The 24,181-nt window shown below is 39.7% G+C and overlaps 1 protein-coding gene across 44 annotated transcripts in view; it reads left to right on the top strand.

Moving 5' to 3' along the window:
- Positions 1–24,181, top strand: part of CLASP1 (cytoplasmic linker associated protein 1) — a 155,347-nt gene that overhangs the window by 73,932 nt on the left and 57,234 nt on the right. For 22 of the 44 annotated variants that reach the window (XM_015290006.4, XM_040704349.2, XM_040704347.2 and 19 more), the window contains 10 exons: positions 807–866; positions 1,560–1,637; positions 2,970–3,137; positions 3,690–3,739; positions 4,977–5,147; positions 6,778–6,801; positions 13,434–13,541; positions 14,989–15,015; positions 16,827–16,994; positions 22,077–22,184. In XM_015290006.4, the coding sequence (XP_015145492.1) occupies positions 807–866; positions 1,560–1,637; positions 2,970–3,137; positions 3,690–3,739; positions 4,977–5,147; positions 6,778–6,801; positions 13,434–13,541; positions 14,989–15,015; positions 16,827–16,994; positions 22,077–22,184 (962 nt within the window). The remainder of the gene's footprint in view (positions 1–806; positions 867–1,559; positions 1,638–2,969; positions 3,138–3,689; positions 3,740–4,976; positions 5,148–6,777; positions 6,802–13,433; positions 13,542–14,988; positions 15,016–16,826; positions 16,995–22,076; positions 22,185–24,181) is intronic. The other 22 variants (XM_040704368.2, XM_040704357.2, XM_426599.8 and 19 more) reach the window with 7 other exon arrangements.

Here is a 24,181-nt window from a genome sequence, read left to right as displayed (position 1 = left end):
TTATTCGTGGAAAAAGCTGCTATAGACATTGCTCTAGAGAATTCATCTTATTCTTCCCCATGAGCTGGGAACAAATTCAGAATCAGCTGTTATGTATAAGACACCGCATCACAGAAGAAAAGGCAGTTTTTCTAAAAGAAACATGTTCTTTAATCTCTGTGCTTACTTAATGTCATATTAGCTTACATGCTTTTCTTCCCCACTACTAATCTTTGCAGTGATATATTTTCTTTGAGCCACTCAGCAGAAATGCTGTTCTGTGGTATCACTGCACAGTATGTGCTCCCTCTACATTTAAAATCAAAGTGTGGTACACTCTGGCAGCCTCACTGGTAGACTCTTGCCTGTGCCATACAGATTGATTTTTCTCTAGTTAAATGAAAAGAAGGTCTTTGTAGTTGATGAATTTTGTGACAAACCTTGAAAAAAATCACAGTGCACAAATGCCTTCCCTTCTGTAAATGAGGGAGACTGAAGCTGAAAAGAAGCTAGATGCAAAGTTTTCTTGTGAAGCTTGAACTCCTGTGAGTACAGGATGGTATTAATTTGTATTTTCTTTGCCTGTATCTGAGGGGGCCCTTTTGGTTTGTTTTACCTCAAGCTCTCTCTTGAGACCCTCTAGAGAGATGAATCCAAGTTCTTATTGATAGCATTTGTAGAGTTCTTGATGTTTCTGTTGTGGTTCTTCCTGAATTCTAATGTCCTCAGAACCATCATAACAAAAGGTGACTACTGTGCAGAGGCAGGTGTGAAGTCAGTGTGCCTCTTAACTTTGAGAACTCAACATTTCTCCTTTTTCTCCTCAGGCGCTGTTTTGAATTTTTAGACCTGCTGCTGCAAGAGTGGCAAACCCACTCCCTAGAAAGGTAAGCTCTGAAAACAAAGAAGTTGGTTAATTCTAGCCTATTAATGTCTGGGATGTTAGGCCTGTAGAAAGGATAGTCTTAGAGGTGAGATTCATGTAGCTCTAGTGAAGATATTCTTGTGGCAAGAAAAGCATCTGTGTGTGCACGTATACAATTCATCCCTTGTAGTTCTGGCAGCCAGAGCTCCGTGAGTGTTCCTTATGCCAGCCCTAGAAAACCCATCTGAATGAATCTCTGAACTTGATGGATTTTTTTCCTTTTGCATCTTAAAGTGAGAATATGAGGTGGTGGGTGCTGCACATTTAACAGAAGCATCTGAGGCTTGTTGAGTAGTTCAGACTAATGAACAGTAGAAGAGATTGAGGGATGGATACCTATTGGGACCCAATTTCCTTAGCCCTGGGCTGACCAAGACTGTTTAAGGGTTAGGAGAAGTATTTTTACACCCAGGCAGTTTCAGCTAACTGACTAAAGATGGACCAATGAAGAATGCTGCTTGCCTTTTCCTACTTAGCAGTGGGAATGAAATAAAACTGACTTAGAGTAGGTAAAGCTACAAAATATATAGAGTGGAAATGGGAAGCACTCTTTGTTCAGGGACACTAAGGCAAAACCAAATTAGTTATTTGTTTGTAAATGTAGCACACCTTTATTGATTGCTGGACATCATTCCTGATATCCTTCCTATTTCAGACACATATCAGTGTTAGCTGAAACAATAAAGAAGGGAATTCATGATGCAGACTCTGAAGCCAGGATAGAAGCAAGAAAGTAAGTAGAAGCTATTGTTGCCTTCTCTTCTTCCCTTTCTTTATGTTGTGAGTTATGGTATTACATGTTGGAGGCAAGGAATTATTTTGACAGTGAAACAATATCTTTGTGTATATCTACAGAAAATGTAGGTTTTTCTTCTATTGGAGAACCCTTGCATTTTTGACGATGTCTGTATTTAGGATAGTGTGCTTCTATGCTGGGATCATGCCCTTCTGAACAGAAGACAACAGGAACATCTTTCTTCAGCAACAGGATGCTGCTAAACAAGAAATCACTGAACAATACATTTTGTTAATCTAAATGCTATATTATTAGCAGAGGTGTTTCACAGTAGGACTGTTTAAATCCTTTTGAAAGGGAAAGTTTGCATCACTGGAAAAATACAGCGTGCACTGAGATTTCTCAGCGGGTGACTAGTTAAGCTGAAAAGGCAGCAGGGAAAATGGAATAAGACTTTAGAAAACAAGCGTAATTCTCTTTTCCCATGTTTCTTAATTAAGTGTTACTGTGTGTAAGGCAGAAATGTTTCCTTTTACTGGTGTGAGAATGCATGTGACTTCTCTGAGGACTGACTGTCTCATACAAACAATTCTTGATTCATTTGAGCTAATGGTCTTGCTCTTAAACTGCCCCTTAGTTGCCCCCTGAAAAGTGCTGAGAGACTTCATCTCCTTTGTGACGAGAGTGAATGGTGTTTTAGCATCAGTCAGGAGATGAGGAATAAAGAGGAATTCCTGCTTCTTTAAATGCTCTTTTACTTTCAGTATGGTACTGAAAGTGTATTCAAGCATCTTATTTTTTAATTTTCCCAAAAGATAGTCAGTAGCCTTAGCTCTACAAAAGATTTCTCTCTGCAGCAACGTGCAAGAGCTATTTGTTAAACTTGAGGAAGAAAGCACCTGCTGGTGATTTCCTGAATCAGGCCCATGTATGTGTATTGTGCTTTTGGCTTGTTTTGGAACTATCTGTCGATCAGCTTGGTCCTAAGCTAACTTCATTCTGGTTATGGTTCTAGTCAGCTGGAGGGATATGAGAATTTCCTTAGTGGCAAAGCCTTTTTGGTAACTTATGTTTTTACAAAGCCCCAGGTGGCTCGTTCCCCTCTTGTTATTTTTGTTTGCTTTGTCTTCTGTGGGGCTTCTTTCTTGCCATCTTGTTACTCAGTGGTATGTCTTAAGTACATTATGGAGGCTGTAGACTATTGAAATGTCTGGGCTAAGCACCCCACTAATTAGCCATTAGTGAGAAAGGCTCTGACTGTACCTGTGATCCACTGACCTTTAAAATGTAAGACAAGGAAATACTAACAGCATCATGCCTTGTTCCCAGGTGTTACTGGGGTTTCCATAGTCACTTCAGCAGGGAGGCAGACCATTTGTACCACACCTTGGAGTCCTCCTACCAGAAGGCCCTGCAGTCGCATTTGAAGAACTCTGACAGCATTGTGTCCTTGCCACAGTCAGATCGCTCCTCCTCCAGCTCCCAGGAGAGTCTCAAGTAAGTCACTGAGCGTTGTTACCTCTATTCTGATTTAAATAACTTCAGAGAGAATGTGATTGCTTCCTCAAATTCACAGGAGCTGCTTTGGGTACTCTGTGCTTTGCTTGTCTCATCTGGTTTTTGGTGGCCTCGACACTTGATTGTACCAAAATCTAGCTAACATTATATTAAAATAAAATGCATTATTCTGCTGCATGTATGTATTCTTGCATCTCTTAAAGAGATGATCAACTTAGGCTGCAAACATCTGCAACTGAAGTCATATGAAAAATACCCGTAACGTTGATGCAACTCTTTAAACCTACAAAAATCTAACTATCACTTCTTGCTCAAATAACATACATAAGTCCTTTCTTTGTGCTTTTGCAGAGAATTTCATAATGATGCTGTATTTATATTTAAAAAAAGTAGTAAGCTTTCTTAGTCTATTCCTGAACATAAATAACTTCCTGTTAACTCAGTTGTGTACCGAGGGGGACAGAGAAGCACTGTTTTTGGTGTCTGTGAAATACCAGTTTTGCTTTAATAAATATTTATATTAACTTTCAGCCGTCCACTGTCTGCCAAAAGAAGTCCTACTGGAAGTACTACATCGAGAGGTGAGAATAGGAGCTGAAAACGTGGTGAGATGTTGCTGAGGAATTGTCATGAAGTAGAATGAGTATTTTGGATACTACAGCGTAGTACAGATACTACAGGCCAACTTTTCTGTTTACTACTCCTTAAAAATGGCATCTTATTGTGTAATGTCTAGGGTTGTGCACCCATTTTTGTACGTCAGCATCTGATACGCTGATGCTTTTAAAAGCTGATTTTTTTTGTCTGCAACTGAGGGAAGGCTAAAAAGCTTTAAAAATTGTATCTAAGGTAAGTTTAGGGGTGAAATAGCTGGAATTAACTCCTGCTGATGCTAGTTCATACAGCTAGATAGTCTTCTGGTGCATTCACGCTTACACTTTTCTCTCACTAGTTTTTTATGGTTGCAGCACTTATTGGAGGCACTGTCTGCTCAGAATTCCTACAGTGTTAAATTCCATCTTCTGAATAATCTATTTTTACCATTAGAATATTTGGGTGTGGCCAGGAGTTGCTGATATCGCTTTGTAAGTGCAACAACGAGGGCATACATAAGAAAAAATGCTTCCTTATTCAGTAGGCATGTTTTCTTCATTTGTATACCCAACCCAAACCTGTATGCTTCTGTACTTTCCTGTCAGCAAGCACAGGCAGCCTTCCTCTCCTAAGCAAATGCATATAATAACCTAAGTAGTAAATCTGAATATAGAGCATAACAGAGACACCTTCTGCCCCCATCAGTATACTTTGCTGATACCTTGGATCCAAGGAGAGTTATGTGGCACCTACTTGATTGTGCCCACAAATGCATGCGTGCTTGCAGCTGAATAGACAAATTTTTTGCTTAAGAGGGTAAACAGCAAGGAGCGGTGGGAACAGTGATCCTCAAAAGAAGATGCCTTGAGAAGGAGGGTAGGAAGACTTCCAGCAAAGTATAGAACCTAGGTTGAAGGACCTGTGTGGGTCTTTTCTAGCCAGCAGCTTAAAAGCTGGTGATGGGTACTCCACCTGAGTTTTGTTGTATTGCTGGCCTGGTAGGCTTTTCTTGGCATTTAGGTTTAGTGTCTGATGAAGTTCTTGAAATATCTTTTCAGTCACTGCAGGGAAACCCACATTACCCTGATAAGACATCCTTTAAGTATTTCATATTATTGCAATTAGTGTTAAAAATAGTACATTAAACTGCTTGCTGTGCTCTTTGAAGCACACAGCTCAAAAAATTAATCTTCTTTATTCTGGGTCTCCCACTCCCATCTGCAGCATCTACAGTAAGTACAAAATCTGTGTCAACACCAGGATCTCTGCAGCGATCCCGCAGTGACGTTGATGTGAATGCAGCAGCTAGTGCCAAGTCAAAAGTGACATCTTCTGGAGCATCCACCCCCTTCAGTTCTGCTGCAGCCCTGCCCCCAGGCTCATATGCATCACTAGGTAAATCTATATGTTCTACTGTTGCAGTCAGCTTTCTTTACTCTCAGGAAGTGCCTAGATAACTTGATTTGAACGTCAAACTCTGTAACTGGAAGAACATTTCTCTGAGATGGCTAACAGTTCTTGGGTATTAATGTGCAATCTGTTGCCTTTTGCAAGCAAAAAATTTGCAAAGGAACTGACTTGGGACAACTTGCCATTTTTGTGAATTGTTTTGATATTCTTAGCCTTTTCTCTGGGGAAGAGTAGATCTTGTTCTGGTTCCATGATGCTGTTGAGCAAAATGCTTAGTGCTCTATTACTTTTGACATTCCCTTCTGTGTCCTTCCCTTCTCCTTCTTACCTCTTTCCTTGACACTGGTTATTCCATGAATTGTTCTGTGCTTTGAGAAGTACATCTTTGTTGAGTTTGATTACTTTGTTTTGCAAAAAGATACAGAAGCGAAGAAAAGCAGACCTTTCCATTTCATCACACAGTTGGGATGTAAGATATTGCTGACTCTTTGGATTATAGCCACACTGTGCTATTTTGTCCAAGCATTGTATATCACTGTCAGGTACACACCAGTGTTTCTTACAGCAAAGTTTGCATTTGATCTTTCTCTCCTGGAGATGATGCTGCTAATTTGCTAAAGCAGGAAGTGCAGGGCAGTGACCAACACCAAATAATTCCACGTTCTGCAGATTGCATACTAATCTAATTCTTGAGGTTTTTATTGATTTCTTTACCTTTACAAGAGGGAGAAAAATTGGATGCCTACTGCGTGTCACAGTCAGTGGTCTTGATTTGAGCTGTGCCGATAGCCTTCATTCCTTCCTCGAGTCAGCTGAAATGTAGTTTTTCCGTAGTGTTGAGCATTTGATCTTATTTCAAATAAAATAAGGATGCTTTTTATAGATTCCCTTTGTAGAAATATTTCTTCTATATCTGAAGTCCTTTATAGTGTCTTTAATGTATTGGTTTTATTTGCTTCAGAAGTTCATGTTTTATTCTGATTTATATTGCTTGTTCATATTTAGTTCAAGATTTAGATGTGTTGCAGTGAGCACTTAATACAGATCCTGGAGTTGATTGCTTAAGAGTATGCTTTCAGAACTTATGGACACAGCCACTCTTTAGATGCACGGTGTACTGCTTCAGTGGCAAATGTGCTTTTGCACTATCGTGTGTCATGACGAACAGAAAGTGGAGAAGAAAATCTTAAAGCTGGTTTTGTCCTTGAAGCCTGGATACTGAGTACAGTGTTATTCTTGCTGTTAAGACACCTGAAGGAGAAAACCAGGACATGTGCTGTGTTTCTTCAAGTTATGCAAGCATGGCTGCTCCTAAAGGAGTCTGTTTCCTTTTGAGCTTGCAGGGACGCTTGTTATCTTTGCGTCTCCATGAGAGAAATGGTGAGGCAAACAAAGAAAATGGGGTTTGACAAACATTAGATGTACGTGGAAAGAAAAACTTGTAACCTTGTTCTGCAGATTCACCAAGCTTTGATTTGTTGCTCAAACTTCTTGCATTTGTTTGTGTTGATTTGTTTTCCATACTTCTCTAGCTAATATATAGTGCCCATTTCTGCTGATGTTAATAATTCTTCCCTATTAATCCTTGCCTTATTTTTTTTTAATTTGCTTAAAGATGGTACTACCACTAAAACTGAGGGTAAGCAGTCTCTCTGTGTAACTGAGATGTGTCTACAGTCGTACCACTCTACCTGGTCTGTTCTCAAAGTGTTACTGATTCTCATCCATGTTCACTGGTGACCTGCATGAAGTGTTGCATGGTTGTCCTGCTCATTTTGATGCCATGGGGTGTTCTTCACTTTCTCTTCAAGCTGCTCCCTGCTAATGGCACTATTCTGGTTTCATGACTGATTTCTAATCACAGAATTGCATGTGTGTCTTCCTATTTACAGCAGCGCTTTTGGTTGACGGTGACCTGAGCACAGATTACAAAAGCAGGGCTTGTGTTTTCTTACTCTATGTTGTGTAAAGGTTTGCTGTGTTTTTCCATCCAAAGCTCAGGTCACAACTGCCAAATGCTTTCAGGAAGAGACTGGGCAGCAAGAGAATTGAATGAGATGATCACATGGCAGAAAAATGAGGACAGTAAACAATGATCTCTAGGGAAGGAGTATTTAGTCAGCCTCTTTAAACCTGAGCTCTCTCTATTGTTAACTGAGATGGCTTACATCTAAAACAGTTGGAGGAAAGTTTTTTTTCAAGAACGCGGAGCCTGCTAGTTTGGGAAGGCCTGCAGTCTGGTTGGTTATCTGGCTTTTTGTCAAAGCTTATTCTTTATTTCTTACTTCTCAAGCAAAACAAAATCACTGGGAAACTTTTTTTTGAGGCAGACAGGGACTGAAAACAAGGCCTTCTACGTATAATGCAGACACCCCCGACCCAACCAATTTTGTCCTGTTAGAAGTCTCTTTTCAAGGGATCTATTACTGTTTGATGGGACTGTGTTAGTAGCCCTGATGAGTGCTTGTATTTGGATGTGGTGTTCTGAGAAGTGCTGCTGTGCTGCTATCACGCATTTTCCTTCCTTCCTATTACTGATGCATCAATTTAATATTTAGTGGGAGAAGTGTCTACCATCTTCAGAACTGGCTCTTAAACTTACAGTTGGAAGGTGAACTCGTGTTCAGAATCATGAACAACTGTTTATTGTTTGTGATCTCTCAGTGATAAGGAATATGAAGTTGGCCTAAATGCCTGTATTTAAGTCCATGTCAGATTAAATGAAGGTTCCGGGCTGTTTTAATCCTTAGCTTTTTTAAAATTCACTGACCCTTCTTTTTCATTTCTTCTCCATAGTTTTCAAAATTCTCTTTTTTCCCTAACGTAGAAACAATGAATGTTTAATGTGAATTTCTGAAATAGCCTACGCAATGTACAGATCCTCTCCTGGACTGTAATGGTGTTTGTGGAGGTCTGTTCCAGGAGCTGTCCTCTGATATGCCTTCACTTTTAGTTTATTAAATGCTCTATTGTCATTATGCAAAATATTTTTTTAATTAGGTTGTTTTCCTTTAATTTGACTACACTGGATACAGATGGGGTTTGGTAAGGAATCTGTAATAGAAACCAGCCAGTTGCTTGCTGGGGGGGAAGGTTGGGGAATGAACTTTCAAAAACTGCTTTTTGTTGCCTTTGTGTTAAATATGAGATCTCATCTCTTTTGCTGTAGGATTCTTTTTTGAAGGGGGGAGCAGGGGTCACAAAGGGTTCTGGCATTGTGGCACACCACAGCCAGAGCCCTTGAAGGATGAGTTTAATCACTGGTTGAAACTCGTTGTCATCTTTGTTTCTCTTTGTCACAGCAAAAAACAGACTTCAGATGGCGATTTGTTGCCTCCTTCTGATGAGGGCGCAGAGAGGGGTCTTTTGCCAACTCTGATCTTGCAGAGTTGTCAGTAGTGTAGAGAAGGCAAAACTTTATATTCTTAGAAACGACAATTAACAGAGCCCAGTGTGACCTTTTTCTGGACATAGCTGTGTGGGCAGGAGATGAACTGTGAACAGCAAGCAGAAGTTCCTTCTGCATGTATGCCTCTGTTTTGTTGCAGGTTACCAGGATCTACAACAAGAGCAAATCCTTGTTTTCTTTTCCTCTGTGTGTGTACGTGCACGTCGTTCAGCATTAAGTTTAATCTGCAGTCTGGCTCCCATTGTGGCTTTTTGTAGTTGCAGTGTAGAAGTTTTGCACCTTCCCCTCAGCTGGGAGCCAGCATTGTGCAAACTTGGCAGTTCCCCTCTGCTCTGCCCTTGGTTCTCCTCAGTGTTGTGGTTTTGAGCCAGGCATCTCAAAAGAGGAGCAAGATAAAAGTGGCTTGTGCCACTGGCAAGCTAAGAGGAGAGTATGTCTTTGTTTTTAAGTGGACTTTGGTTTTAAGTGGTGTCACCTCAGTTAGCAAATGTTGCAAAAGTGCTCGTCTTTGTGGAAGGGTAGCATGAATCTATATACAGCTTTAATCTGTATAGGTGATCTGCCTGTGTGCTGTGAGTTTGTGTCTTCATGTATGTTTTGATAACCCAGACCTTTGTGGATAGCTGTCTCCAGAATGTCATGAAGAGTTCAGTAGGCAGAATGCCTGTTAAGAGCTAAACCTTTTTAGTCTTGATGGGGATTTTACAGCTTGTGCCATGCAAGTAACAGTTGTGCTCTAAATCCTTGTTGTTGTGCGTGACTAAAAAGAAACTTCAGAGAAGTTTCTGCTTTTTATCATGGAAGTTTTTCAAGTCTGTCCCCAAACTGACAAGTTTATAGCTAACAATTGGCATTTCCCAGTCTCAGTGGCACAATTCCTAATAATATTTATTGCTCTCCAGAAAGAAAATAAAGTCTGATTGATCATTGTTCTCAAATAATTTGGACTTGAAAAGGTCGAGCGTCTTGAGCCTTAACAAAGGCTTTGGATAACAGCTTCAAGAAATGACTCTTCCTGTTTTTTTCTCTGCTTTAAAGCTCTTCATTGTCCTCAGCGACAAGGTTTAACTCAAAGATAGGACTGATGATGGTAGCTTAAACTGAAATGCTTAGGTAGTAGGTTTCTCTCTTCTCTTGGTTGAGCCCTTTGCAAGTGCTGGCATGAGTTGCCTGTGCATACTGATGTAGAGCAGCGCAGTGCTGCTTTTGCTCCTTCAGCTCTCTGCTCTGTCAGAAGATCTTATACAAAACCAAACGACAGCATATACTGATGGTTTACGGAAAGGATAGGGTGTGTATCAGGGGAAATTGTGCTGCTAAGTTAGGTCACGTACTGGTAATGTTGGACTTGTGCTGTGTGTGGAATCTGTAGCTTGCATACTGTAAGAAGGATCTATTTTTACAGGTTGACATACAAATCACATAACTGTGTGTATTCTTCACAAATGTATCACCACCAAATGACACACGTACACCTAGGGGGATCCCAGGGGCTCTTTCAGGATTTTTCTCTTTTTCCAAGTTGGGAAAAAACCCAGGGAATACATGATCTGATCTGTGATACCATTACCGTCCCAGTGCTTCTGCATGTAACTTGTGTGATTGTAGGCATCGTTATTCGCAGCACAGAACTGATTAAACTCAGTTGTGGGTCTGTTATATACCATCTGTGATTTCTGCAGTATTAGAAAAGCAGTTTCTTCACAGGCTGAATCTTACCAAGCCTGTGTTTGTTCTGAGTCATGGGGTGGCAGAGCAGTATCCACCCAGAGGAGTTTAGAACAGTGCTGCTGAGTGAAGCTGCTCCTAATCACACAAAGTTACTTTACTTATTCCTTTGTTGTTGCCTTTTTTTCTTTAAGACCCTCCTAGAGTTAGGCACGTGTTAGACATCTCAGAGTTGATTCTGATCCATTAATTGTTGTAAAAATGTCAGTAACTTAAAACAAAAACAAAACAAAAACAAACAAACAAAACCCCCCCAACAAACAAAAAACCCACAAATGATTTCTTAAAGCATATATATAGCTTTCAAAATACTTTCTGTACCAGCTAAGTGTCACATCTGCATGTCAAACTTAGATCAAAGGCTTATTTAAATGGCAATACTTTAATGCCTTTTGGAAACTGGTTGGGGCGGTCTTTGTTCATTTGCTGTGCTGTTGCTCTCAGGTTAAAGTAATTCTTTTAAGAAGAGCAGGAAAATGGCACCTATAAAATATGAATTGCTTCATCTGCAGTTTGAGCTGGATACAGAAACAAACCCATCTGAAAGCAAAGAAGTGTTAGGAGTTGGATCTGTTTGCATTTAACAACAACAACAAAATGTCTGCCTAACTTTTGCTATGTTGTTTCTGATCTTGAAATGTTTTATTTGTGGTAGAATGATAGGGATTAAGTGATAGCCCTGTGTGCAAGTGTGGGTGTGAATGCAGACTCTTGATTGCAGATCAAATGCTTAAAGAAATGTAATAGAGACATTTGTGTTGTAGAAATGAACATTTTAATATATATATTATACTTGGAAAACTTAACCTTAAAATCTTGATTGTCCACCCAGGTAGTTACTGAGTCACCTTGCATTATAAGAGCAAGTGGTTTTTGGGTATCATAAGACTAACTTAAGGACTGTGCATGTCTGTGGAGGTCAGTTAACCTGTGAAATATCCCAGGTCCCTCTCCATCTTTGTCTCATAGGGATTTGTGTAAAGTAATGAAACTTTATAACTTCTTCTCAAGAGCAGCTTTTTGTCCCAATCTTCTCCCTGACACATTCTGGGCCACATCAGAATTCAGGCCAAAATATACTAGCCCAGACTGAAGCAGCATCTTGCTCATGAGCATTCTTTCAGAAACTGATGAACTCGATAGGAGTTTATCTGCTGATCTTTAGGGGTTTCAAAATAAGACTGAGTACTTTCTAATCTTGCTAGTAGTTGCATGTTAATTTAGTTTGAGTCTTTGGTTCACTTTTTTGTTGAAGTCCAAAAAATTGACATCAGAAGCAGATCTTGATTTTTTTTCTTCATGTACTGTTTTGGTTTTGTATTTCCCAAAGATTGGGCTGTCACTTACTATATTTTGTCCCACTTTTCTCTTTGTTCTTAGTTACTAATTGATGAAGCAAAACAAAATCCAAACAAACAAAAAAAAACCCACCCTGATCTTGTAGATGCAGGAAGAACAGCTAACTGTGAGAATTGTGAGAATACTGCACTACACATAGAAGGAAGCATCAGTCCCTTCTTAGCCATTCATGGCCCATACACATCACTGGTTGCCAGTGCTGCCTGTTGCTGGGCCTTGAATTCCAACTTGGATTGCAGGCTTTCTGCTGGCATTGTGGAAGGACGGATGGTCAGTTCCATTACTGGTTCCTTAAACTGCTTGAGTTTAACTGCTTTGCTCTGTGCACCAACTGCTGCCGGTTTGTTTGTGTCTTCCTGGTTTTGTGCTAATCATTTTTGGTCACATTTATAAATAATGTTTTGAATATAGTCTTCTTTCTTGGCTCTCTTCGTCTTGGCTCACTCCATCTTAGCTGGCTTTAGAATAGCTCTGTAAGCCTACCGATTTGATTTGAAAATGACGTATGTTGTAAAGCACAGATGCCTTTTTTTTCCCCCCTGAAAACAAATCTAGGCTTTCTTCTCAAAGTTTTCCTTGTCACCGTGTCTGTCAGAAAGATGCAGCCCGTGTTATGAATATTTTGAGAGCTCAGGCAAAGGAACAGAGCTCCCATTCTGCTCAGCCTGGGGCTGTGTGCCGTTGTCCTGTTCTGCACGTGAACCTTCCCTGGTTTTTGGGTGGGAGGCATACATCTCCTTGGTTGTGTTCCTTTGCTTATGGTGGGCGCGTGGGGTAGGACATTAATATCTAATTGGTGGACGCAGTTGTCAAGGCTGTTATCTTACCTGTTGTGTTTTTCCTTTTATTGCTGTGCCTGAGACTTGAAATCTTCCTGTGAATGCAGGATAGCCCTGGCATTGGTCCTGAGAAACAGCTTCACATTTGGCAGAGAACGGAGTTGTTGAAAGTGCTGGTGGAGGCTTTCTTTGTGTTACTCTTAATTATCATTTCTTTCCCATTAGCTGGAGACTGATAATTGAACCTTAGCACTGGAAAGAACATTCTGAGGGGAACAGCCCTGCCCCAGGAAGGGGATGAACTGATGACCTCGTAAGCTGTTCTAGCTCAAATTACTGTGGCTTTTTCACCAGTAAAGGACAGAAAAAGGACCAAGAACACTTTGAGACTTTGTATCCATTCTCTGCCTAAATAAAGGGCAGACACATGGAATGTTTTTTCCACGATGTTGATTGTGTTGAAGGGGAATCACCTTTACTCATAAAGTTACACTGATCTCAGTATAAATACAAGGGATCAGTAAACAGCAGGGAGATGTGAATAAGGCTGAAACAGAAGCGTGGTTGGGCAGCGCTGGCAGACTCACTGCAGTGCGTGCTGGTGTGTGCATGGAGAGCAGGACGGGAAGCACCGAGCCGTGGTCTGGGAATCCCAGCGATGGAGTTTGTGGCCGCAGCTGCTGTGCCCATCTGCGAAAGGGGGATCGCCTTGTCAGAAAGTAATTATTTGATTTAGGGAGGACAGAAGCACAGGCACTAGAGGTCGCTTGTTTTTAATTGAGCCAGCTGATAGTGAAAGCAAAAAGAGTTTTGGATGTGTAGACCGTCACTGTATATCCCCTCGTTCCTCATCGCGTCTGCCTGTAAAATTGGCCTTCTGAGTCCTGGTTAGCTGTGTGCATAGCAACACTGCGAGCCTGGAACAGATGGTGCTTTAAGAACGGCTGTTGCCTTTGGAAGAAACCTGTTAACAGTTTGGTCTTTGCATTCCTCCAGGTCGGATTCGTACGAGGAGGCAGAGCTCTGGCAGTGCTACCAGCGTCACCTCAACACCTGCTGACACCCGAGGCCGCAGCCGGGCTAAAGTGGTTTCCCAGTCCCAGCGTAAGAGGCGTTTTATTTCTGGGGGAGGAGAAAAAGCAGTTATTAATACATTTCTCTTGAATTGTGGTAGCATCAGCTGAGAATTGGGCTCACTTCTGGTGAATAAATACTTGGACATGTAACATAATGAATCCCTGCTTAGCTAGCTTTCAGTGTATGCTCTTACTGACAAAGGGCACCAAATCAGAATGTTTAGTTGCTGCTTTTTTAACCTATTGTGCAGCAGAACTGCAGGTTTTTGTGACGTGCTAGACTAAACTTGTACTGGGTCCCACTGAGATGCCCTCTGTGTCTTTAGCTGATTGCTGTCCTGGGTTCTTGCCCTGTCAAGCTTCTCCTGCTTACGTTACTATACTTCTGTATGTGTAATGTGAACTGTCTGAAGTTAACGCGTGCTTTAGCATCAGCTTAGAGTGGAGCGCTACCTACTTTCTGTAGATAGGAGGGAGGTGGTTCTGTTCTCTTTATTCACATGATACATCCCTTCTCCCTGACTTCCTTACAAGCTGTGGTTTCTCCCAGGAGCCATGCATACGGTGTTGCTGCGTATTCCTCATGTGTCTAAAGAGAACTTTGTCACTCAAACTTCAGAAGAAATGGGGCAAGGGGGGAACTTCTCAAGTTGTTTCGCCTTATTCAAGAGCTCTGCTTTGTTCGTGCTATCATTGCTTTGCTCTATCATGCTGTAGATATGGGAAAGCAGTTTATAGCATTATGATAACGAGGGGTGGCTGAAGAGAGAAGTATTATAATTAGGATGGGGCTGAATGGAAATCTTTACATTGAAGTCATGAAGGAACTGGGGCTTTGATATTCTGATCCAAATTCCTATAGTTTAGAACTTAGAAATTGATTCAAAGCCATAAATAATCTTTAAATTTTAATTTTTTTTACTTTAGTGAGAAATGATCAGATAAGACAAGTTTCAGATTTATTTAAGGAAGTGTGGGGTGGTTCACACATTATGGGTTTAATTTTTTTCATGCAATGTACTTATGAGGCTGTAGGATAGTCACATCTGTACCTGTTGTTCGTCTAGTTTGTTCAACCTTGATTCCAGCCTAGCACAACTAGATGTGATCTTTAATCTCCTAAGCCAAGCATTATGTGAAGTGAATAATGAATGTATAATATGTTCACAGGTACAAACTTGTATGCCTATGCATTTGTAGCTTTGTTTCAGTTTTACAGCATGGGCTTGGGGTATAATTTAAGCAGAACCTGGGTCACAGTGTGGGTTGATACTGCTGAGAAGCTGTTAAGCCTTTGGAAATTAAATCACTTGCATTTGCACATTAACTCACTGCATTCTGCAGGGGCTCTTGGAGTGGCACATTTGTGAATATATCTGTCTGTGTATAGCATAAACCGCATGCTGAACGCTGTATTGTCTTCATGTCTTTTAATCCACTTTTTGCCTGTCCTTTGGTCTGCCCTCATAATCAAGGATCCAGATCAGCTAATCCTGCTGGTGGTAAGAAACATTTTCCCTTTCTTGCTTTCTCACATTATTTCCTTCAGTTTTTTTAACTGCTAAGCTTTTAGCTTCCTTCGTTCTCTCCTGGTTATCAAGGCTTAAAAAGCATTTTCCTAAAATTAGAAAATCAATATGTATGACAAATGACCTAGATTTCTCATAGTAATCAAACATGGTAAGCATAAATTGTGTATTGAAGCTGGCTCATTGTCATAGGCATTGCAGTGAAGCTCCTGGAGCTTAAATTTCATGCACAAAATTCCTCCTACAGTTATTTTGGTGAGACTCCACTGAAATCAGTGAGTGCAGCAGTGTTGCTGGTAGGAGTATTGGCTTTCAGGGTGTGGATGTTGTGAGAGAAACTGGCATCTTTCACAACTGCTCTCACTTCTGGGGGCGGGGAGGGGGTGACCCAGAACCACACACAACATTGGAATACGTAATTTGATTCAAAATGGCTTTACCCAAGAAATGAGGGGAGCAAACAAGTTAAAATAATACATGCTTTTATGGTATTGTCCATCAGATTAGTAAGACTGCGTACCTTTTGTAAACTAAGAACACCCTTTATCTCTTAGTTAACTCTTAGTAGTCATAACAGTATTTAAATGGGACTTAAATGGACTTAAATATTTGAGATGTGTAGATACTCTTTAGAAAGCAAGCAACTTGAATACTTGTACAAAATATGAATTTGCCAGAGGACATTTTTGCAACCTTTTTTAGATGTGATTTTCCTTGCTATTCCAGCAACAACAAAATGTTGGATACTAGGGATGGTAACATCAATGGCAAATGTTCAGTGTGTCTTTTGTATACCTAAAGAAACAAAAAAGGGTTTTAAATCCCTTAGTTTCGTAGTTCCTTGGTTACCTTACAGCCAACATTACTTAATTTTCTACAGAAACATATTAGAAAAATAAGATTCTCTGGATAAAAATAATTATAATGTTCAACCGATTGAGTTTGACAGCATGAATATTTCAGACAGATGTCTGCTGCAACTGGAATGTAAATACTGTAAATAAATCTCGGTCAGCAGACTAGACATCGTGGCTTAGAAAAAATGTAAACTTGCCATGAACAATTCAAACAGACAAGGAAAATTAAACCCGGTCAACTATTCAGCTTGCTAAATATTATTTCAACAGCTGAAAAATAACTAATTAGCTTTAGTCAGACCCAAGTAAACCAGCATCTCTACAAATGTAACAGGGTTAGTTGCTTTACCCTTCAACATGCTGGTTTGTCACTGTTGAGACAGTATTCCTTTTTTTGTTGGTAATGTTTTTTCTTCCCTGAATTACTGTTGGAATATAATGTCACCACTGCAGTGTAATGTGAAGATGGCTGAACCTTGCAGCAGCTTACCTGTGCCAAAAGCTGGTTTTCTCCTGCACGGCACTCCACATGAGCTAATTTTTGTTGCTACTTGTTGAGGCAAAGCAGCCTATGGTCCCGATGTTGCTGCTGCAAGGCTGCTCCTGGCATCTCCACAAGCTCACTGAAATTCAGCTTAGGTTATTCCTGCACTGCAGTGTCTGTTTTGGTCTTGATCTTGATTGGGTAGCACCATTCATATGTACAGAATTGCTAATGTCAGTGTTTATTGTCCATGAGCTTTCTTCAGTCATCCCCCTTAAAGCCCATGGGAAGCGGTCCCGTTAATTTTCTGTGTGCTTTGGATCATGCTGCTAGAGCTGATTCTGTTCCAGTTTTGTCATCAGAGTACTTAAGATGTTGGGTTTGGTTTTGCTTTTTTTTTTTTTTTTAACTGTTTGTATTCCTCATTTCTGTTTCTCTTCTAGCTGGTAGTCGGTCTAGTTCTCCGGGTAAGCTGTTAGGAAGCTCCTATGGTGGCTTGAGCAGTGGAACATCCAGAGTTCAACCTGTGCCATCATCTTCAGAGAAGCGCAGCAAGATCCCCCGGAGCCAGGGATGCAGTCGAGAGACGAGTCCCAACAGAATAGGACTAGGTAAGAGCAGTCACTGCAGTGACACATCGGCCAGTGTGCTCAAAGGATGGGCTTTCCTGTTGAACAGGAAACGTGTACCTGGTTGTTGTCTGTCTTCTGAATTCCTCAACTGGCAAGTTAATGTTTTATTTCCAGAAATGCACTATTATTTATTATGGTTTATAGGAAAGTAGTTCTAATTTTCTAGGTTGAGGCATAGTTTTAAAATGCCTAAAGATGTTTATATCTCTTGTTTGAAATACAGCATGAGTGATGTTTTTAGGTCAGGCAGCAAAAACAGTTGCCATGAATAACTATCAAAGCAAAAATACCTCATTTACATGAGTGGCTTAGTCCTAGGACCAGCTGAGCACTTTTACAGTTAGCTGGAATCAAGGGTGGTGAGCACCTTCTGTGATTATTTAACCATTTTTGCAGCTTAAATGGTTTGCTTCTTGTCTGGAATATCTCGGAGCCACTTTTTTAGATGGTATTTTAAACTTATGCTTTAATTATTCTGCTTCCAAAGTTCTTGCCTTAGTGACTATTGTGGAAATAATCCATCATAATAATATCTATTTTCAAATTTATCAGCAGACTCATTTTTTTTTATAAACAGGTGGGTAAGCATCATCGTATAGAAATTGTGTGCCTTAATTGAGATTAAAAACAAAAGATAGCGGGCTAAGCAAGTAAATATTGTGTTCATTTTTGAAACAGAAATGTTTTCAGAAGCTTGAAGTTCACATAGTTTTAAAGAACTGTTGCTATATTTTGTATCTTCAAAAAATTTATTGGTAGATTAAATTGAAATAATAACCTTAGTGCTGGCAATTACAGTTTTAACTATTCCATTAGCAACTATATTTTAAATGTAAGCAACATTTCTATTTAGAGCATTTTTAGAGAAGCATCTTATTTGAGTATACTGAAATGCACTTAGAGCACCTGAGTGCATGTGCTGTTAGGAGTCATAAAAATTACTGCATGGTTATTGTGATTACTTTGCAGTTTTAGTAGTGTTCTTAGTCTGATCTATTTTATGACTTCTTTATGAATGCATTGTGCTCTTCTGTTCGTTACTTTCAAAATGTGGTGTTTTCCAAATATTAGACACAGCTGTGCTATCACTCTGCAAAAGAACGTAGTTTTTGAAAGTAAATGAAAAATGAATAGTACCATCAAATGTGCTTAAGTTTATCATCGCGTTGTGTGGTCTGATTTGAAACAGTATTTAGCATCTGAAGGGAATTAACTTTGTAAAATCCTCACTCTTGGGTTGCCTGCTTTCAGGTATATTATGGCAGCCGTGAAACCCTTTGGAAGTGTAACATGTCTCTCACTGCTCTGATGTGCTGTCTGAACAGTCAGTGTTGTTTGAGAGTGAGAGAACTCTGACACCTACCAAATGTGTGTTTTCCACCCATTCCCGGGTCAATGACTGACCAAAGCCTGTTCTTTCAGGCTCTCATGTAAACTCAGTAGTTTAACGCTTGCGTTGGCTTTAGCTTTCAGTTGCAGAAATGGTCTCTTTATCAAATTTTGAATATGATAAGGCTGGTTTGAAGGAAGGTTGCTTTTGATCTGTCATCTTTATACCATCATCCCATTGTTTTTATGACTTACAAGTAGCTACAGTTTTTGTTTTCTGTTGTGTTGCTTCAGTCTCTGTCTTTCTGTGACGCATTTTTTTCACTCACTCATTTCATTAAATGGACTCCCATTCACCTTGATCCTAAGTATGCCAATAAACTTCACACTTTTGCTGAAATACTTGAGCTCACATACAGCATCAAATGTGTGCGCAATCCTTTAAGCTCTGTGGGATTATATGTGTTTGACAAGCATGTTCTTAACCCATGGGCTGAAGTGTCTCTTAACTTAAATGGTCATGCTGTAGTGCAGAGGGCGTTGAATAATCTTGCAGATCAGGCTGCTAGAAATGGCTAACTCCTGGGTCCTGTTCATAACTCATCCATTGAGTTGATGTGTAGTATTTTGCAAGGGTGACTAGGAGTTGCAGCTGTGTGCAAGAGTAAGCAATACAGTGCAAGTGTGTGCATGGGGTGGGGCTTTATACAACAGCCGCCCACTGGAGTTTATCCAGCCTTTTGGGAAGCAGAGGTAGTGATAAGCTAACAGCCTTGCACGTGGATGCCTGTAAGCATCAGTAGCTTGTTGCCAGATTAATTTCATTGCTGATCACAGGTATCCATGGATTATACTCTTATATTCCTCTTGTTTGCCAGAAGCCTTGGAAACGGATGCTGTTGGATGCTCAGTAGGCTGTGTATCCTGACAGGTACTGCAGTGTGAGTGTGTGCTGAAGGCAGGCTAGCTGCTCCTCCCCTCGACCCCATCGTCAGTGGGGATTTAGATTCCACGGTGCCTCCCAGATTCTGAGCTTTGAAGGTGTGGAGCCAGATCTTTGCCAGTTGGATTTGAAAGAAGCAAGAGATTTGAGATAAGGTTGTTCTTCAGAAAGTGATGTAAGTGCAGTTAGTTAACACGTTGCATGCAGTTTTTCCATCACTAGTTATGCTATGTGTGTTTTTTGGAAAGTGGAAGGCAGTTCTTGCCTCTGCAGGGTGGACCCTACTGCTGTGCTTGGCATTGGCTGCTTTGGCAGCATTTACAGACTTTACAGACTTAGTTAGAAATCATTAAAAACCACACCTTAATGAAATGTAGGCTTCTCCCAAGTGGTCAATTGATAAACAGGGGAATGATTGAGTTCTGCTGGTGGAGTTTGGGAATTCTGAAATTCTTGTCTTCTAAAAAGACAGTCAGGCTTTGGGTATATGAGAAGCTTGTCTAAATGACAATGCTACTGGCCCTTAATTTTGGTAGTACCTGATGAAAATACTCTTGAATAACTGACATCCAATCTTCTCTGCACAAAACAGCAAAAGAAAGAAAGAAATTGGGGCAGATGCCTGGGAGTCCACAACAGACTCATCATTTTGTTCTTTTCAGTCCATTCTTGTTTTGGTTCTCTATTCAGTAACATGTAAATCTTCGGACCATTGCTCATGAACTGCACTGTTTGCTTTTGGGCTTTCTCTGTGTGGTCAATATTGTGGTTCATCTTTGGTTTTGTCTTATTAGGCTGCTTTAATGCAGTTTAAAGTGCTTTGTCTTCATACTTTATGCTGCTGTTATTATCAGTAACGGAAGGAGGATGTACTGTGTACATGAATTAATTTTTTTAATCATTCACAACTCCATCTCTCTGAAGAGCCTTTTCTGGACTTAGGGTTGCATTATAGAAAAGACTGACAAATCTCTTTTGAGAGAAATGACTGCTTGTTCAAGCATGATGTGAAGGCTACCATTATCTACATAAAAGCATGAGACCCAAGAATGAGGAACTAGCTTCTAGAGAGCCTGCAGTTTGAAGCAAGTATTTGTGCAGGAGACTTCAGATTGTTACCTCTGTAGTTCACCTTACAGCTTTATTCCTGTAAGCCTGACATGAGATCACTGTACTTGTGGACCCTACTTTCAACCTTTTTATTATTCTGCCTTACTTATTACAAGACCATCTAATTCACGTAGGCTTTTTAGACATGTACTGATCAAATCAGCTTGGTCACTATCTCATCTTGTATTGTCTGACATCAAAGTTCAACTATCAGAACCATTAATTCATCTAAAAGATGTTAGTTGGGTTTCACAAATTTGGGAGGGATATGACCAACCAAGAATCTGACAATAATTTATATTTAAATTTTAAAACTTAAATATGAAAGTTTCTATTGTGTACTGTACTGTTTTGCTTGAAAGGATACTAATACACTCAAGGCATGAGTTACCATTCAAAATCAGACGTTATTTTCTGACAAGGTTTTTCTCATATAAATATCCTCATCAAAAAGAGGAGCTGCATAAACGTGTGATCAGCTTTCTTGGTGAGCCCACAGAAGCATTGAAGTTCTTCAAAATAAATTCATGACAATTAGTTGCCATTTTTGCACCCAAAGATGTTTCATTCCCTACTGGGCATAAAGCTTTTTTTAATAACACATTGCTATCATCTTTCATGTCAATGGCAAAGAATTTGCATAGGAATAAACTGTTCTCCTTATAAAAAATAAATTCAAATCCATAATGTTAAGTAACTTCCTGAGAGCACTAGTTCTGTTTCTCCTCCATGGACAAAACTTCAAATGAAGTAAGTGGGGTTGCTTGTTACTGTGAAACCCACTTTGTCTTCTGTTGTGCATTTGGCCAAATGAAGGCTGCGTATGATGAGTTGCTTTGACGTGGATGATACATAGAAGCCTGAACATAGGAAACTGAACACTCTATAGCTGCCAGACCACAGATAAGTCTCGTTGATGCAGGCTTTTGTCAAAGTGAAGATTGTAGTTAAAGGCTCTCCTTATGTGTGCACATCTCATCCATAAATGTAAGGTTTTGGAAATGTTGAGGATCAGAAGTCAGAGAGCTGTTGTTTTAAAAAATAAAAATGAAGCTGCTACTATCTTAAAAGTCAAACCACTTTCTAAGCTGTCTGTCAGGTATTATAAGGGTCTGAGTGATTTTTCCCAGTATCATTTGTTAGAGAAAAATCTCTTTAGTACGTACAGTTTTTTCCTTAGGTTATTTGTTCAGGACAAAGTTGTCCTTGCAAAAACCAAATGTATTCAAAGATATTATACTGATATTGAGACAGACTTTTAAAACACTTTAATCTGATTGAAAATGCTTCTTCCTTGTTCCAGAAGGGTGTTTATCTTTTAATTAAGGAAAAAATCTTTCACGAGAGTTTTTTGTAGCTTCATCTGTTTTGCATGCTTTGTAATTGTAGAGCTTCCCTAAATGATTAAAGATGTCCTACTCCACTCGAATGACAAACCTTGGATTGCTTAAGAAACAAGGATACTATCAGCCAGACATTTAATACTGATGAAATTTCACATCACAAACACAGCTCAGCATGTAGCATAGTTGGTTTGTAAGAGCCTGAGCTGGCTGCTGGAACTGATGATTACTAATGTAATAATTACCGTAACTAACAGAAATGTGACTTGACTTTGAGCTTTTCTGTCCTCATTAAACTTGTTCACCTTCTCTGAAACTCTCCATGCTGCATGCTAGCACGGAGCAGTCGTATCCCCCGACCCAGCATGAGTCAGGGGTGCAGCCGTGATACCAGCCGTGAGAGCAGTCGAGATACAAGCCCTGCTCGGGGCTTTCCTCCACTTGGTGAGTACTTTGCAGGCATTGGACTTTTAAGGATCAATTTTTTTTCCCCCTTTTTTCCTTGTTCCGATTGCCCCTTCAAGACACTGCCAGGTGAAATGAGCTTGTTTCCTGTTTTCTGTTAGACTCCTGACACACTCCCTATTTCCAACCCTGTTTCCCTTCTGTTTTCTTCTGCATGCTTCAATTCTGGTTCCCAGCATTTCACTATTAGTATGAAAATAGTGTAGCCCAAATTTTGTTGTTTTTTAGTTTCATTAAATCAGCTTGTGTGGGGCTGCTGTGCTTTACAGCACTGATGGAAATTCATGGGAGAGCAAGCTTGTGTTTTCTAGGTCACAGTGAAGTAGTCAGTACCACTGTAGTCTGTTGTTGAGTAAATCTATCCATGATCTGATTTTCTTGCAAGTAGGTACAATGTCATTTCTATTTTAAATCCTCCAGTGAAGAGAGAGTTCTTTTTTGTTCAGGTTTTATTCAACACTCTTAATCATGAGTTAACAAGTTGCACGTGCCATTTCATAGAAGACTTTCAAGCAGACAGAAATGGTAAAGCTGAAGTTGTAAAGGAGCATCACTATCATACAGCTTGGGTGCGCACTATGAATAGAAACTCTCATTATGCTTACCACATGCAGGATTTTTTTCTGCACGAGGCTAAAAACGGGATAGTTAATGTTTCTGATCAAATATCATGTCATACGTATTCAACCATACGTATCAACTGTTTGTTGTATGAAAAATTTCTCATCTCAGACATAATTAAGTGTAGTTTATTTCCAGGCCCCTATCCCGTATATAGTAATTTAACAGTTGTGCATGTGTATTAAAAGCGAGAAGGAAGCTCTTACATACTTAGGGCTGAAGAATGTTATTTCAAGATTTGTTTTGCACGTAAGTGACAAAATACAGCTGTAAGAAATACTATGTAAGTAGAACATAACATCTTGGACTTAATTCTGTATCAAATCAAATAGTAAGAAAAAGTTATTTAAAAAAGAAAGGATAAGTGGGCAAAATTGTCCTGTTTGGTTCTGATAGCTATTACACTGTATTTTGCATGAACTTTTAAACCTGCATAGCTATTGTCACTATTGATACTCATACTGACCTCAAATGCTATCAGGGGAGAGACTGTCATTGTTTTCATCCATATGAGATCACTGGCAAGGTTTCCATTGATTTCAGTGATGTAGAGTGGAATCTTCAAGAAGGTTTTGGGTTCAGAACATCATTAATTTATTTAACTATGAAATAATCTATCTGTAATATCTCAGTTTTTACTGAGAAATGGCTGGAGTTCAACTTAGCGTTCAGAAATTTTAGATAATTCAAAGAGGCTTTTTATTAGTTAAATGAAGCTGATTTGGTACCAGAGCCATAAAGGGATGGTAAATGAGCTGTAGCTCATTTTTATAGTTAACTGCATAGCTTCAGTTTTGTATGAGGCTGTTTTCTCCAACCAAAATGTCTTAAGCATTCTACATGTCAGAGCTAACTTGTTTGTATTCTGTCTTTTTGCTATATTTCTTCTATTATAGTGAACATACATTGAGATACCATCTTGAGCCTTTGATCTAAAAAATTAAAGGCAGCATTCTAGTATCACAGTTGGGGTGAACTTTGTGCACCACCACCAAGTCTGACTTGTACGCTGAATATGAAATTGCAACTACAGATATGTATTACAGTGGTTGTAACAAATCTCATAGTGGGGAGGAGCAGTGTTTCATTTTAATGAAGTTTAATTCATTTTTAGGAATGCAGTTGTTATATAATCAGGAAAGGGAGGATGGAAGGAAGGATTATCAGTGTAATGATAACCCAATATAGTTCTTATTCTGTTGTCCCTTTTCCTGTGTTTTCACTGAATGCTGTAAGCTGGAACACAGCTTAAGTTCACAAACTTGATTCTGTAGCTCGTAACTCATTTGAAAGTAAGCTCTGTGTGTGTGTGTATATATATAGCATTTTAAGCCAAGATGGTTCCATTCCCGTAT

Source organism: Gallus gallus, chromosome 7 (assembly GCF_016699485.2).
Source record: "Gallus gallus isolate bGalGal1 chromosome 7, bGalGal1.mat.broiler.GRCg7b, whole genome shotgun sequence".
In the NCBI taxonomy this organism is placed as follows: domain Eukaryota; kingdom Metazoa; phylum Chordata; class Aves; order Galliformes; family Phasianidae; genus Gallus; species Gallus gallus.
The sequence above is the reverse complement of the archived record's forward strand: the minus strand, read 5'-3'. Positions and strand labels throughout refer to the sequence as shown.